Below are 16,009 nucleotides of genomic sequence, written 5' to 3' on the forward strand. Positions count from 1 at the left end.
GAAAGAGCCCTCGCAATAGCCGGGTCCGGCAACCTCTACAGCTCCATATTCAACACACGCTGCTCCCGGTCCGACCTCCAGCATCATCCCCACCCGCGTAAGCCCCCAATCCCTGTGCCCTCATGATATATCACCTCTTCCCGCGCTCACGGCTTCAAGCACTCTTGCGCTTCAATGATATCATCACAAAACCGTGATTGCTGGTCATCAATGACAAGTCTGGCACAGATGATACCGCTGAATACCTCTGCGCCTCGGTAGACCTCATAGGTACGGTAACAGCTCTGATCATTGCTGAACCGCTGCACATATGACTGGTCCTGTTGGCTGGCAACGTATAGTCAGCCATTACCGTGCCGCCAGCTACGGTCGTTGGTAATGTCGTGATACTGCCCATCGGTAAGTTCCGCTTTGGCTTCCCCTCACCGCACTTGGGGTTACACACATTCCGTGATGCTAATTAACCATCGGGCTTTCAGGTTTTCCGAAGCAGAGCTAGGCCGCCCTAAGCTTTCCGTAATCTCGGCCGGAACAGGTTTATGGCGTCATTGACGGTTTGGCCTACAGCCCGGCCGCCTTGCTTATTCGTCTGCTTGCTGGTATGCTATTCGCTGGTGTTTTTTGGGCCAGCACTGGCCGCCAGAAACTTCTGTTGGGCAGGACGTCTCTTCACATGAAGTCCGATCGTGTATGCACGAGGATGGAGAGCGCTGCTGCAGCTGCATACGGACTTGTAAATGCGATGCGGCGTAACCAATGAGCGAAGACCACATCCATTCACTAATCAGCCGCATAGGGGAGCCTCTAGAGCCGTCACCAAAGCGGGACCGGAGACGATGCGACGCGGAGCCCTTGACACAACATCAAAAACCCCATCCGTTTGCGACAGATTCACGACGAAATGGACGGCCTCTCGATTGCGTCGGCAGTTGTAGGACTGCTGCAAGCTAGCCTCAAGATCATCGGCTTCGTCTCCAAGGTCGCCGACGCCCCAATCATCGCTCGCGACCTGCTAGTCGAAGTCCGGGCCATGCGTATAATCCTGCACCAGCTCCATACATTCATCGACAACTGTAGCGATTACGACGACTGTAGCGATTACGACGAAGACGATAGATCTCAAGTCGACCTCGAAGACCTCGTCACTATCCTGACCGGCTGCGTCTGTGCCTTCTCCGAGCTCGACGCCGTGTTGGATCGCTATCCCACCGGCGATGATCCCCGGTTTGATCTGTGGGACCGAGTGAGATGGGCGACAAAGGAGAAAGAACTCACTAGGATTGTGCGCAACCTCCAATCCCACAAGACTTCAGTGAGCGGATTGCTCTCGATGTGGGTGCACCGTTTTGGTCTTGGTACTGGATGTCTGTTGTTTGGCTTCAATGCTGATGGAGCGACGCAGCGTCACGGCGAAACAAGCATCTACCGCAAGGAAACAGGCTCGGTTGGCGAGGGAGGACCTGAAATCACTGGTGGCTATTTTATTATCAGTTCCAACCCTTTCAGAGCGCATGGCCTCTTTTGCGACCCCTTCCATGGCAAATCACCCATCCTCTATCTTCACGGAGTCACCTTCTGGACCTCGCGGTGCCCCTACCAGCTTCTCCCGAGTTTGTCGTGGGAAGAAGTGGCTCCTCACTTTTCACGAGGTCGAGGTTGCAACTCACGGCTGTCAGCTGCGATAGCGGCTCTTCCATCCGGACGCACTCATCATCGCAGAGGCCGTTGTCCACATTCCTGTTGACATGCGAGCCAATATTGGCCAAGACTTGGGTGTACCAAAAGGCAGCTAGAAATGCTTCAACCCAGAGTTTAGACACCATCCGCACTACAGGCTCAGGCTGGTCGCAGTTCAGCGGGGTGAGTCTGGACAAAATGTCGAATTTGTCGGTCATCCGTCTACCCGTATACGCCGTCGAACTCGTCAATGGGGATGTGTACCAACAGGGGCAGATCCGGACGTTTGACTCGAGTGTCGCCACCAAGACGGCAAGTCCAAGACCACTGCCCATTCTTCGGGAACGCAGCCAGATGTTCAGCTCAGCTATCCGGCATCGCCTACGATCCGACCAAGAGCGGGTATCACTTTTACTGTCCGCTGCTCAGAAGGGTGACACTACTACCATAAATGTCTTGATAAAGCGTATCGGTGTCGATAAGGAAGCCCGCGATCATAGACAAAGGACAGCCTTATACTTGGCTGCTTTAACAGGACATCTGAATGCTGTACGTCACTTACTTGAACACGGCGCCAAAATCGAGACCAGAGATGTGCAGAATGGGTCTCCGCTGCATGAAGCTGCATCAAATAACCATCAGGATATCGTACGTCACCTGGTCGAGTCCGGTCCCAAACTAAACGTCCAAAACATCTATGGTCGGGCTCCGTTGCGTGAAGCTGCATCGGAAGAACATCTGGAAATCGTACGTCACTTGGTGGATTCTGGTGCCAGCGTGAAGCCCCAAGACATCGCTGTTCAAACTCCGCTGCGACACGCTGCATCGGAAGGCCATCTGGACATCGTACGTCACCTGGTGGAGTTCGGTGCCAACGTGGAGACCCAAGATATCAATGGTCGAACTCCGCTGGAATACGCTGCAGCGAAAGGCCATATGGTACAGCTCGGTGCTAACTTAGAGGTCAAAGACGACAATTGTCAAAACTGGCTGTAGAATATTACATGGAGACACCGTCAGGTCATGTTCGAGTTCGGATTCGGTCTCGGTAATGGACCCTTCGCGCGCGTCTCCGAAGGCCAAGAAACGAGTGATAACTATTTCCATAACGTGCACGCCGGAAGCGAGAAGACGTATATGACGAAATTGTATTGTTTCTTTCTGCTTTATAAGTTTCCTATGTTGCCCGCCTTTCTGCATCGAAGCATCTATTCTGAATTTACACACTGTTTTGAGATGCCCTTCCTCTTTCTCTACGCTGTTGCACAAATCATCACCAAGGCAGGGCTGTCAACCGTCCGTCTCGTCCGTCTTTGAGGTTGCCCGGCCCGGGACGGAATTAGTCGGGGCCGAGGACAGGGACTACAGTCTTCCGGGCTGGAGAAATGAGGACGGATACCCTACAGGGCCCGGAAAGGACTCGGTCACCAAGAAATTCCTTGGCATCGGCTGGAGAAAATATTTTCACCCGTATCCCCCAAGCCCAGTCGAATCACATTTTCCTCCCACCAACAAGTAACTCTCCCACCAACAAGCATATTTTCCTCCCACCGGCAAACCCAGCCAAATCAGAAAATCCAGCGCGCCGAAATATTCTGCTCGGCGAAAAAATCTGCTCGGTTGCCGGTGGCCGCCGGGCCATTACTCTGTAGACTAGTAGTCAGCAAAGTACGCTAGTGTTATCAGGTACCTATAGGTACCTGGCGGGTATCCGGGCATTTCGTCCTCCGGACGGAATGGATCAGTCCTGTGGAAAGCCTGCCCGGGACGGGACGGGACTATAGTCCACTAGTGGACTGTAGTCCAGACGGACGGTTGACAGCCCTGCACCAAGGTCACAGACGAAGAATTCCGGACTCCGCCGCATAACGCTGTACGGAGAGGCCGTCTGGACATCAGCCTTCATCGAGTCGCCTCCACAGGCAATACCAACGTCAAGGATCACTTTGGGAGGTCACCACTGCAGCTCCCGGTAGGGGCAGATGTTCGCCGCCCATCTTGGGAAAACTGGTCGACAGCGACGCCGACAGAGAGGCAACAAAAACTACGAGCAGATATAGCCACAGTGATTGGTATCTCCAGTAGTGAGGTAGAAAGTTGTTGATCGCAAAGAGTCTCGCTCGGAGTGATGCCCAGATGAGCGATTTAGATTGGACGTTTTAGACTTCCGGATCTGTTGCGGCGGCCCCATCCCCGGGTGTTGCCAGCCCTTTCGTGTCGGTGGCGTAGACATGCGGGAAACTTTGATGGTGCGGGGATGGGAATGCTGACGTTCGAAGAAGAGCCTATTTGGTTCGGAGAATACGTGCATATCTTGACGTTTTGTTACTCTTTTATAGAAGGGCATGGCGGCAGTATTTCAATTACGGGAAGAGACGTGATGCCAGATTCAGGACACATGTACCCTAAGGATGAACTGGAGAAACAAAGAGATCTCCAGTTTATTTCGCATGCAGCCTTTCTAGACCATGGCGAACCGTCGCACTCGTGATAGAGAGTAAAGATAGAGAGTGAAGATAGCGAGTGACCACATGTGATAGAGAGAGACGTCCTATCCAAAGCGACAACGACCCAACCATCAAAAGAGTCCACCCAAGCAAATTTGACCCCCGCCTGGTTCTGAAATTCAGTAGCCATCGAGGAGACGTGGACTGTACCCGTTCTTTTCCAGCTCAGCATGACTGTGGACTACCTATCTGTAGATGCTGCTGTCGGGCGATGGCGACTACGATTACGGTCCCCGGCACAGACCCGGTGACTCGGTGAGAGGCGCGGAGATGGGATGTGCGCTAAGTGAACGTGTGGTATGCCGTTAAGGGAGAGCAAGCTCATGAATGAGGATCGGCAGGCGACTGGCACGCGATGGACATATGATAGGCGCGAGAGGAGGCTGCAGGAGCACGTGAGAGGCGAGTGATAGGCGGGGTGGCTGAAGCCGACCTACGGACGGGGAATAATCTTTTCACATCACACCTTATTTTGAGTCAGACTCTGCCGTAAACCAGAGCCAAATCCGCAGCCCAAGATTCGCGTGCACGAAGAAATATGGTTCGTTTTACATACATGAAGCCCTTGTCACTGCGCCGGTAGGGAATGTAGGACGTGGGGAAGTGCGTGCGGCTGGGGATGCACGAGTGTTCGACGGCATGCCACGTGCATCACGGTCACGATTCTTTGTACCTCCAACTTGGTGGTCATAAGCTATGCTCCACGGAAGGCAAACATTGCACGCCCACGCCCATCATCGGCCTACCTACTCATTCTCCTCCGGCTTCCGTCCGACCACATGGAAATTATACTGGTACACGTGCACCTTGCGAGTGTGCACTTCGTTTAGGGATTTGGCGCACCCGGCCAGTACATCTTCGGGTTTCATGCCGAGGTACCTGGTCAGCGGTGCCATTCCGTAGGACTGTGGGATTATAAGGCGATTAGTAATGCTCAGCAATAGACGTCTCGGGTTGTAGGTATCGGTAGTCTGTCGTGGAGGGGTGGGGAGGAGAGGTGCAAACGGCTAGTTGGGGGGTGTATGGGGGGTTATTATACCTCCAGACCGGTAAGAACCGTCATCTCCATGAGCTGGCCAATCTTCTTCATTTCGGGGTCCTTTGGCCACGTACCCCAAGGATGCTTGAAGTAGTGCACTTGAACTTCCACAAATCCAGCACCCTCGGCGAATGTCTTTAACATGTCGCCGGTGGGGAGAATGAACCCGCCTAGTTCCAATGACTTTTGGAACTTGGTGACGTAATCCTCCAGCGCGCTGCCGGTGTACGTACCGTCGTCGCAGTTGAGCGACATTGCTGTTTCCGCAAGCTCGATGTATGCGCCTGGTTTTGCGTGTCTGCCAGTGTTAGCCGGTAGAAGGGAGGGAGGAAATGAGGTAGGTAAGGAGGGCAGCGTAGAGGAGTCGATCGTGTGAGTGATTGGAGAGGTGAGAGACATACTTGTACATCTGCCTGAGATATCTAGGCCAGTCCTTCATGCTTTGGGCTATGTTTCGGGAATGGATGAAATCGAAGAGGTTGGGGAGATAAGTCCAATCCAGCTCCAGATCGTCGACTTCGAAGCGGACATTTGGCACCACCCTGCGAGTCGCCATGTGCTTTTAGCGACTGCCTTCGGAACCGGAATCGGCGGGCACCATCCTGTAAGTTCCTTTTCTACCCGGTATGCTATTTTCTTCATTTCCCTTCCTATCACTTCCCTCATTCTTTTCCCGTCCGCCACCCTTCACTTCCGTTCGTCCCCTTCGCTTCCGCGGCCACTCGGACGTGAAAACGGTGCAACATACCATTCAGGTTGGATCGGACTTAGATCTACCCCGATCACTTCTGCAGATGGGAAGACTTCCCCGGCATCCAGCGCCCAGATTCCCGTTCCGGTGCCGCAGTCGAGGATGCGTTGGGACTTCTTGGGAATATCCGCGACGAAGAGTTCACCCCGAAGGGAGAGCAGTTGCAGGTGGTGGTAGAGGTCGAGTCTTATCGAAACGGTCAGCGACTAGCTGAGGAATGGAAGGAAGAGCAGTAATCCCGGGGAAAACGGAGGAATGAGATGCGGGGGTAGTACGTACCTATCTTGTTCGGTCTATTCAGCCGCCGCAAATGTCAGCACATGATATTACACTTTCCCTCAGTTCGTATCCCTAAAGTCGATGGGGGAACACGATACTGGACCCGTTGCGGAACTGACCTCATCGTTTGGAAGCATGTACTTTCCCTCCTGATACCGATGGTAGCGACGTCCTGTTCCGACCGATCAGCATGCAATTCTTGGGAGCAGATGCAAAAGACGGAATGAGTGGGAGGCGTGGGATGGGAAGTATTCGCCGGCGGAGGCTGGATTCAAGGCCAACCATTCTCGTAGATATAGTCGACGATGGAACTGGAGATGCTGTGTGTGGAGCTCTGAAGGCTACTCTCGTATCCGATTGTCTCGTCGATCTCAAGGTCGGCTTCCAACTACACATGGGTAGACTCCCGGGTTATTCGAACAGAGCCTAATATAACGGCACTGGAAACCTCATTGAAGACCGTGCGAGGAGTGAACCTACGGGCTGAGAGTCAACTGGTGGCGCTGATACCATCTTTCGGCTTTCAACTTTCGAGTCCACTGGGTACGGAGGTGAGGTTGATGAGAGTTCACGTTGATCGTCTATGGCCTGGTCGTCGTGGGGTCTCGTGTGGCCTCGCGGGTCAGCGTTGTTCGAATGGGGAGTTAGGATGAGCGGTAGAATCGGATTAAGTACGTCGTTCGCATCTCCAAGTGGACATAGCATTTACTTATAGGTGACCTGGCTGCTGACATTCTCTCTGATCGACGCTCGGCACCATAAAAGGTTTGTGCTGCATATCGAGCGGGAGTGATCCGACGTCAACGGAAGCAGACTACCCAATAGAGGGTCGCTCGGGGCAGTCTAAGCTTTACCCGGGACTGGAGAGCTCGTGCGCCCGTTGCGCGTCTGCAACAAGCTCCTGGGCGCGGTGCGGTTACTCGCAAAATTCGGAAGGTGTCTGTAGATATCAGGAGATGGATGCAGGTGCAAGCGCACACGGCAAAACGTAGTGCCTATTCGTAAACGGATGCGATGGCTGGACCCTGGCGGCCACGTAGCCGCCTGTACACACCGGGCGGACGCAACGTGCATGCGCTTCACTCTATGTAGAGCCGATACATCCGCGTCCTCTGTGCATTTGGCCCATCCCCTTTGGCCTTCTGGGAGCAGAAGATAAGACTATGTAAACCAACAGCTGTTGTGGAGGCTATCCTAACGAGATGGTTGGGAGCGGGGTTTCCCGTGTGGATAGAAAGGGTGCCGTGGAGTGACTACGCCATTCATGTGCAGGCAAGCCCAGAGACCGCAGGAAGAGAGATAAAAAGCGGGGAAGGATATATACCGATCGCTTGATTCGGTTGTTCCCGGGCAATGATCGGCCTTTCGAGGGAAAGACACGGCAGATGGCGAGCCACCGCTGATCCACGAGATAGCCGATGAATAGGCTAAGCAGCGGCCGGAGGACCCCGAAACGCGGGGGTTGGAAACGCCGAGGTCTGCCATCACATACGGCAGAAAGCGCCGCAAAAAATACATTATACATCCTCCCGAGGACTCAGAATTGTAGACAAGCCGCTCACAAACGCCCTTGAAAAACTCGCCGCAAGATATCTACTACCAGCTCAACATGGGATACGCCCCGAGGGAACACGCCGCACGGGGGCTACGAATCGGCACTCGGCAGGAGGTAGGGTGTGCCAATACGAGACTCGGACGCGGCAGCACCTTTTCAACAACTGCCCCGAATGGAAGTAACAGCAGAAAACCTATAGACATCGGGCTGGAAGGCCACTAGACGAGGTGGGGACGGATTCAAGGTTCGGAGGGTGCGGCGAGGCCATTACCTATTTACTTCCTCTCGACCACGGGCGTGGGGCACCGAGTGCTACCACTCGGCTCGGAAGACAAACGAAGTTAACCAACCCAAACTTCGGAAGGAGCAGCGCTAGAACGAGACCTAATCTAACCGATTAACGGGCGGGAGGGAACGGGGGCCACGTGATTACACAGGTTCAGGTTTCGACATACACACCCCTCCCCGTATGTCGTGGGAGGTATGAGGTATGTAGTGCGTGCAGCTTTGCGGCTACCGGCTAATCGTCGCTAAGCTTCCACTCGCCTGACTGGCTACGATAGCATCGTCATACTACTGATGTAACCACCGTTCAACAGAGCTTTAAGTAGCGCTGCGCAAAAAGCAAGCGAACAGGGTGTTCAGCTTAGTGAGTAGAGCTGGGGTGCGTTGAGGCAAACATCAAAGAAGCAAGCTGCGCTTTCACATTGTAATGTCATGATTCTGGCGATGGAACTCCGCCCGACGAAGCCTTTCTATGGGGATTGGAAATTTATATGGCAAGTATATAGAGACTTTAATACCCCTTGAAGTGTATTATTCGCCTAACTTTTAAGACACATCTCAATGCAGTTCCGGATTTTCGGCCACCTATTGATGCTCCAGTTCACCCAGCGGGCTCCAAATAAAAAATTACCATCCACGCGGATGAGCTCCATCCAATCAGGCTTCGATTGGCCAATGATACGATCGACGCGCGGCAGATGCTGAATTCAGAAGAGTGATATGGATGGATGAAGATAAACGTATGCTCAAGTTATTGACTCTTGAGGCTGTCTTAGGGCTGGAGAACTGTTGTCTGCCACGACTATTATGAGAGGAGCGATGTGTGGGATAAATAGGGGATGAGAGCATGAGCGATGGACGAGATAAGATAGGAGGAGGGGCTAGGCGGATCAGTGGATCCGAATGGTGTCGATAGCCGACGCCTGGACTAGCCGGTTCTTGAATAGAACATCAACGTCTCCATCATTCTTCATTTTCGCCGTTGCCTTTGCGGAGCTACGTCAACCATCCATCTCCTCCTCCCCACATAATGTTCGTATAGAATTAGGAGATATTCAATGCAAGAAAGTAATAAACTGGTGGGGTGATTGTTGGATTCTTGCTGTGGTGCAAGCGCTGATCTGGAACGTCAACCGTGACTACACTTACAGTTTATATGTACGCATTATATGGTCCCCGCATTCCCTCGCGTTTCGCAGTTCGATGAGACTCTTATAGTACTCGGAAAACTTGATGGGAGAATTCTTCCAGCATTCTCAATAAACCTTCCAGAGCGATTCTGTCCTCGAATCGATGGCACCATCAGCAAATATATTATTCGCAACATGGCTACTTCGACATCATTTCGAAACTACCTACTGACCTGGCCGCCCAATACCGGATGAAAGACCTGGATAAATGTCTACCCCGCCTCGGTGTTCGCCAATCATGATCATGTCGGTCTGCCATATCCAGCTTTCTCAACGGGCCGGCTGGCCGCTCCGCCAAGTCATCAACGGGGTCGCGGGCCGGTTCGGCCCCGAGTTTCAGAAGGCTCAGGCCCTTCCGATCGGCAGGGGCAAAGCCTCAAAGTTGGTTGGTTCACTGCGGTGAACGGAACGTGTTCAACACCACAGCGCGTAGCTAATCATCATTATTGGTAGGGTGATAGCTCAGAACGAAGGCAACGATTTGTGGTACCCCATCAATAGCGGAAATCTATGAAATCGAGGTTCACCAAAGCATGCCTAAAGTTGTGCGTACTGTATGGGCGCAAAGCTCGGCTTGCTGCCAGGGATTGCCGTATTTCGCATATACATAGAGCAATCTATGGTGGCCTGTGGGCTGTAGGCGCCTACAGGCCGCTCCGCTGTCGCATGTCTGATGCTAAAGCTTTGGTCTCCCGAGCCAGAAATTCGGCCTCTTTGATTGAGGCCCGTCCCGGCCGAAGGTGAAGCCGGTTTGAACGGCCCGTTGCGAACCCTAGCGTAATTGGAAAGCACTGTGTCGTTTCCAGCGAGTAATATGGAGATTCGGGGCGTGGATGCGGGGACGCATACTGCAGGAACGAACACGGCGTTAATCACTCAATTAAGGAACAAAAAAAACCTCGAACTTTGCGACGACGTTATCATCCCTTCGCTTCGTCTTCCATCCCATGGTGCATAATGCATTTCCTACGATGGTGTGCAATCAATCTCAATACCGCCGGCGTGACCACATTCATAACCCCCCGTATAACGCAAAAACCATCGAAGTCCAAACGCAAAGGATATATAAGGCCTTACGAAGTACCTTTATCGACATCAGCATTCGGCAGCGCACAGACAGAAAGCAAAAATGAAGTTCCTCTCCACGGCCCTCCTCTTCGCCGCCGTTATCGGCCAGGCTTCTGCTCACTGTACCATATCCTTATTCCCCGGCTGTATGTGGATGCTGACATCCAAAAACTAGACCGCTTTTTTAAATTGATTGCGAACGGGGTCACCGGCGCCGAATACGCTAGTATCCGCACAAGCACCAACAGTAACTCCCCGGTAACCGACGTCACCAGCACTGACCTACGATGCAACGTTGGCGGTCTCGCCAGTGCAGCCAGCACCACTACGACCACCATCACCGCCGGCAGCACCATCGGCTTCGTTGCCGACACCGTTGTGAGCCACCCGGGGCCCTTCATCGTCTACATGGCAAAGGCACCCAGCACCGCCGCTGCATTCGACGGAAGCGGCGCTGTGTGGTTCAAGGTGTGGGAGAAGGGGACAACTAGTCTCACTGCTACGGCGATCAACTTCGATGTCACCTCCACGCAGTGGACATTCCCCGTGCCTAAGTCGCTACCCGATGGGGAATATCTGGTCAGGATTGAACATATCGCGTTGCACGGTGCGAGTTCTTTTGGGGGTGCTCAGGTATGTACACAACGTCATCGTGCCAGGTACAGCGAGAAAGGCGAGTCGCTAATCTCTGGTGTGGGGGTAGTTCTACATCTCGTGTGCGCAGGTTAAGGTCACCGGTGGTGGGTCCGGGACCCCTGGTCCAAAAGTCGCTATCCCCGGCGTATATACTGGTAACGAGCCGAGCATTAAACTTAGTATCTACTGGCCAATCCGTGAGTGTTTCTTGCCCTCCATTATTAGCAGGTTTAGGGCTGACAATAGACGAAGCCACCAACTACACCGTGCCTGGCCCTGCAGTCTGGTCTGGTTAGATGGAGAAAATGGAGGCGGCATATATTTTACGCTGGTTGGGCTCAAGGGAGACTCTAAAAGTCAATTCGTGTTATATTTCATGATCGAAACCGAGGCTCCTTTGATGGCTCAGTGAGCCGAATCGTTGGTGTTCTACGTCATGTGACTTCCAAGCTGCGCACGCAGTGACATGTCAGTGAAAGAGATGAAATAGCGGGGATGTAAAAGAGATGAGATTTTGATGCTCCGGCTCAGCGGCTCAGCCGTTCTTTCTGACTTACAGCTAGCTTTGAATGTCTCCCGCTGTTGTATGGTAACGCTGGTTGTAGGGCAACGCTGGTTTTATCATCATATAGCTCACATAGGCTGTGTTTTAAAGGCCGAAAGAAGGCCGCTTCAATCTCGCAATGTTGGCTTAGAACCTTAGTTTGCACTAAAGCTCTCTGCAATACTGCCTAAATCGGCATGCCGACTTTGACTTCACTGCCCGGTCAATTGAAACAAGTAATAAGCTAGCTTTGCAAACAAATCAGGCTCTCTTCAATCCAAGATTTTCCAGTGGCGCGGTTACATCCAAGCCAGCTGCAGTGCCGCTACTCCCCTCCACCCGTCTCAGTGCAGTAAGAGGAAACCCCCCATTTTTATTACTGTATGTATTCAGCTCTGCAGCGTTGAAGCTCTAACTTTATTTGCTGGAAAAAAAGAAAACCTATCAAAAGAAAAGAAGAAAAAAAAACGAAAAAAAAACGAAAGAAAAAACTAAAGAAAAAAACGAAAAGAAAACAATTATCCCCAAGTTCCTCTCCTAGCGTGTGGTAAAAATTGAACTTCAAGCTATGTTCGACTACTGCACCTACTACGGTGGTTGAAAGTGAGCAAATGGCCACCTGATCGAAAATTGCGAGAGAACATATAGGTGACACCGAAGAGAGGAGTTTTGTGGGGTGGAGATGGGTTAGGGTTGAGATGCAACAAAATCTAGGCCTCATGTGGTAAAGAGGCCGATTAGGAATTCCTGGCGGAGAAGGGGTGAGTCGACAGAGCGGACGAGTTCTGGGAGCCGGCAGCGAGCCGGTGGAGCGGCCACAATGTGGGAGCGTGCCAGTTGAATAAGCGGGCAGCGAGGCGACAGGGCGGGCGTTGTCTCCTCCCAGTGATCGGGCTAGCCCCTCCGAGAATCAGGCCACCCGTCGATATCATCATATATCACTCGAACTTCCGTGTGTTGATACCAACTACTCTTGGGCTCCTTCCGGCTGAGATGAGGGTTGAAATTGAATGCTCAATGCAATAAACACAAGAAAGCACTTGAGATCAGTCCGGGTTGAAACATATCCAGGGATTGTTGAAACCAAAATCCAATGTTCATCGGTTGTTGAGGCAACAAAGATGTTTAAACTCACAAAGCACATATCCAACATCAATATTAGACTTGCCTGCGCCAACAGTTCTGCATATAGTTCGAACTTGGTATGCAATCACTCCCACTTTCTGTCTGCCTTCTTGCCTTGAGCTTGCTGCTCTGGAGCGGAACGTATCCAGACAAAGGGTTTCGGCGGCATAGTGGCGAAAGTAGCGGTGGAGGTAGTGGTGGTGATGGCAATGTTTTGGCCTAGTTTTCATGACATCGAAACCCTAACCCATCTTCACCCCACCAAACTCCTCTCCTCACTGTCACCTATATGTTCTCTCTCGCAATTTTCGCTTGCTTTTTCGCTCTTCGCCGCTCTCTTTTTAGGTCTTTTAATTTTCTCTGTTTTGCTCTCTATTTTTTCTTGGTCTCGGTGGGCGCCCTGTTGTGGTGTGGGGGGAAGGGGGGGGGACCAGTGTTGCAATAAGTTGCGTTGCATTAATTTTAAATGCAAAAAAGTAGGTGGCCATTTGCTCACTTTCGACCGCCGTACCTACGTCCTCTCTGTAAAAAAAAATACACCCTCCGCTTAGCCTTTTGCGATGTTGCGATGCCTATTCGCAGCGCACTTTTGGAACCAGAAACGAAAGTCAGCTTTAGTCCCAGCCTGGCTAGATTCACTAACACAAAATCAAGGAATCAATAAGGATCCGTTTCTCTTCAATCGTTAATGTCAGATAGCACCAAATGCTTCCCATGCCTTCGAAGACCATGCCTGGGCCATCGAGGCTGACGACATGGTTTTCCGTATACGAACATCCGGCATCAACTGCCATGAAGACCTCCGCGATGCGAGGGGCCAACGAGTAAGCGGATGGTCCTGTTCCTACTGATTTGAAGTCCACAAGTTTGCAAATCATGACGCACTCGACAATCTTGAGGACCCCCGAAAAAGATTCCCAACCCAAACACTGATATCCTTCCCAATCGACGGAACGGCACAGAATATGTGGAAAAAATGACCATTCCGATGTGGGCCACCATCTTTGCCAAAGCAGCGAGAGCAGTGAATATTACGAGCGATGAGGGCTTCGTGACCCCGCCAGGGTACTCCTCGCAGAAGGCGAACACAAGGGTGAACAGGAGGCTGATGAGGACCAGACAATGTACTCCTATATAACGCCATCTGATCGCTAGATAGGGCAGGGTAAAGCCGTACCTATTTTTCATCAACTTTCCAATCATTTCTCTCGCAGCCGCCTGTCTCGTCCATATCGCTACCCTCCGCGTGAGCTTCGCCGTCGGTTCGTCGACTGTACTTCCGTCGGCTTTGCCGTCTCTCCGTTGGTACGTTACAGTAGCTTGGGAACGTTCGATGCGGGCCTGCAAATTTTCAATAGGTGGTCTCGGTTCTTTATTTTTTGTTCATTCATTGATTGCATGCCCGCCCGCCCTTTCCCTCCTCTCCTCTCTCCCCTACGGGCTGACTCGCCCGCTCTTCCCACCTGCCCTCTGTCCCTTCGCTTGAAGGTTTTCCAAATCCTTGTCGTCTCGGTGCCCGGGTTTTTGTGAGCGGCTTGAGCCGCACGAGTGAGTTGTGATGAGCGGATCAACTGCTGTGAGATCCGACGCGGCCGAATCACTGGAATTGGGTATATGTTCTCAGCTATAAGCCTGGGGCTTATATGTACGATGAGTGAAGGTGGGGCGCCGCTGAATAGAGAGGAGGCCACCCGGGTAACGTGATTGAGGCCTGCTTACCCGGATGAATCGCTTCGTCTCGATATATCGCTTTTAGGGACCCCCAGAACATTAATTGGATTGCACCAGAAACTCTATTCCGAAGACGCTGGAACCCCGCATACCCTGGTCATCACAATGAAGGACAGCCAGCAAGACAGCCGAAGGTTCGTGTTTCAGTCCGAGAACGAATATATGATGTTGACCTAAGTGCAGCTTTGTCCCAGAATGTCTGCTCCCCGAAGTCAGCCCGCAGACGATGTACGACAGATTCTTTACGCGCAACCATGTCACGTCTTACCGGTGCCCTAAACGCTGCGACGACTATTTGGAGTACGTCGGGAAGATCAATTACCGTTTCGAAGATGTGCTCGAGGCTCTGCGGATTAACTCTGATGGATCCGCCACCGATGCGGTCGCGGCCCGATATCTGGTACATGGCGCTCGGCTGATGGAAGAGCTCGACCAAATGCTGCAGGGGATGAATCACGACTCGGTGCTGGTCACGAAGCTGTTTGATCTATGCGTGCCGATGTACCTGCCCCGGTGCCTAATGCCTTATTCGAAATTTCAGAACAGTGATGAGATGGCAGTGGTTGACAGGTGGAGCCGGGGATCAGAGCTGAAGGATTTTGTGGAATGGCGAGAGACGATTGCGGAAGCGGAGACTTTTATCAAGGAGGCACCTGATGTTATCACGGTGCTAACATTGAGACTCGTTGAAAGTGGGCAGCAGCCGGAGGTTATACTGGAAGACCCTGTAAGTTTACGCAAACGGCGTTCATATCGCTATGACGATGCCTGAACTTTTAGAAATGATGGTTTTTATGCAGGGCGACTGTGCAGAGATGTGTTTCAAATTTCTCGAGATGTCGATCTATCCCCGTATTCTTCATTTGACGTCACGAATATCTTCGCGAACCACCCTGCTCCCTCTTTCTCTACGCCTCTATCCACGTGCTGCACCCGTACTATACCATGCCTAACACCGTATTCCGTGCCGCTTCAGTACCAACCGATCTCGCGCGGTAACCTGCGTACCCGCGTCCACTTCCCCGCGCCTCGCACTGCCCGATTGATGCCGTCGAGGAGATCATGCAACGTTGGGAATTTCATTTCGCCACAGGTAAACGCTTAGATGGAGTTCCGAATTGAAATTACTACCGCAGAAGGGAAACGGCCGACAAGGAAAGGGATAGAATGGGTAGGAATCAAATAAGGGTGGAGGCGGAAATGGAAAGGAACTGCAGCAACCCCATCCTGACGGTCAAAACGGCGGACGATCCGAACCTGGGACGGACGGGCTGGTACCCGTCCAACGGTGGAGGACGACCGTCGGTAGGACGTGATGATATTTTGATCACTCGGCCCAATCTCTTCCATCGTCAACGCAACGGGAGGCGAGTGGAGGACACGGGGGTCGTCATAAGTGGGGGACTAGCACGGATCCGCCCACCAGCCGGCTGAAGAAGGCTGGCTTGTGAAGCGGGGGTGGCAACTTTCAGGCGGCGAAGGGCTGGGTGGTGCGGCGGCGATGGATTTCTTAGTCGGCGGCACAACTCTCCTCTCGAACTTCAATCTCATTGTTCATGGCAACCAAGCATCGCAACGAAATGTGGATAAGACACAAATGACCGTGATATGTAAGTACAGTA

The 16,009-nt window shown here is 52.4% G+C and overlaps 4 protein-coding genes across 4 annotated transcripts; 3 read left to right on the forward strand and 1 right to left on the reverse strand.

Annotated features, from left to right (window-relative positions):
* Positions 1 to 901: 901 nt before the first annotated feature.
* Positions 902 to 2,673, forward strand: BZA05DRAFT_449213 (ankyrin repeat-containing domain protein; the record flags this gene model as incomplete). The annotated part of the gene is made up of 3 exons (XM_051487332.1): positions 902 to 1,332; positions 1,403 to 1,655; positions 1,720 to 2,673. The coding sequence occupies 3 exons, from the start codon at positions 902 to 904 to the stop codon at positions 2,671 to 2,673; spliced, it is 1,638 nt and encodes a 545-aa protein (XP_051335110.1).
* Positions 2,674 to 4,930: 2,257 nt separating this feature from the next.
* On the reverse strand, positions 4,931 to 6,641 carry BZA05DRAFT_344486 (S-adenosyl-L-methionine-dependent methyltransferase; the record flags this gene model as incomplete). The annotated part of the gene is made up of 6 exons (XM_051481129.1): positions 4,931 to 5,089; positions 5,224 to 5,521; positions 5,625 to 5,765; positions 5,972 to 6,180; positions 6,373 to 6,425; positions 6,536 to 6,641. Coding segments are annotated over 6 exons (966 nt in total), but the record flags the coding sequence as incomplete, so codon positions are not given.
* A 3,751-nt stretch (positions 6,642 to 10,392) lies between these two features.
* BZA05DRAFT_380044 (glycoside hydrolase) lies at positions 10,393 to 11,493 on the forward strand. Its single transcript, XM_051481902.1, has 4 exons — positions 10,393 to 10,473; positions 10,527 to 10,984; positions 11,055 to 11,184; positions 11,240 to 11,493. The coding sequence occupies exons 1-4, from the start codon at positions 10,413 to 10,415 to the stop codon at positions 11,281 to 11,283; spliced, it is 693 nt and encodes a 230-aa protein (XP_051335112.1). The 5' UTR covers positions 10,393 to 10,412; the 3' UTR covers positions 11,284 to 11,493.
* Positions 11,494 to 14,492: 2,999 nt separating this feature from the next.
* Positions 14,493 to 15,159, forward strand: BZA05DRAFT_449217 (uncharacterized protein; the record flags this gene model as incomplete). Its single annotated transcript, XM_051487333.1, has 2 exons — positions 14,493 to 14,521; positions 14,571 to 15,159. The coding sequence occupies 2 exons, from the start codon at positions 14,493 to 14,495 to the stop codon at positions 15,157 to 15,159; spliced, it is 618 nt and encodes a 205-aa protein (XP_051335113.1).
* Positions 15,160 to 16,009: the final 850 nt, after the last annotated feature.

The sequence above is a fragment of the Tricharina praecox genome (genome assembly GCF_024521635.1).
Source record: "Tricharina praecox strain CBS 144465 chromosome Unknown BZA05scaffold_40, whole genome shotgun sequence".
NCBI classification, from domain to species: Eukaryota; Fungi; Ascomycota; class Pezizomycetes; order Pezizales; family Pyronemataceae; genus Tricharina; species Tricharina praecox.

What these genes read in the sequence shown, in the direction of transcription:
- BZA05DRAFT_380044 (XM_051481902.1), top strand. Translation starts at nt 10,413, where the DNA reads ATGAAGTTCCTCTCCACGGCCCTCCTCTTCGCCGCCGTTATCGGCCAG. An exon ending in GTTCTTTTGGGGGTGCTCAG is followed by an intron (nt 10,985 to 11,054) that starts GTATGTACACAA and finishes GTGTGGGGGTAG; the next exon opens with TTCTACATCTCGTGTGCGCA. An exon ending in TAGTATCTACTGGCCAATCC is followed by an intron (nt 11,185 to 11,239) that starts GTGAGTGTTTCT and finishes CAATAGACGAAG; the next exon opens with CCACCAACTACACCGTGCCT.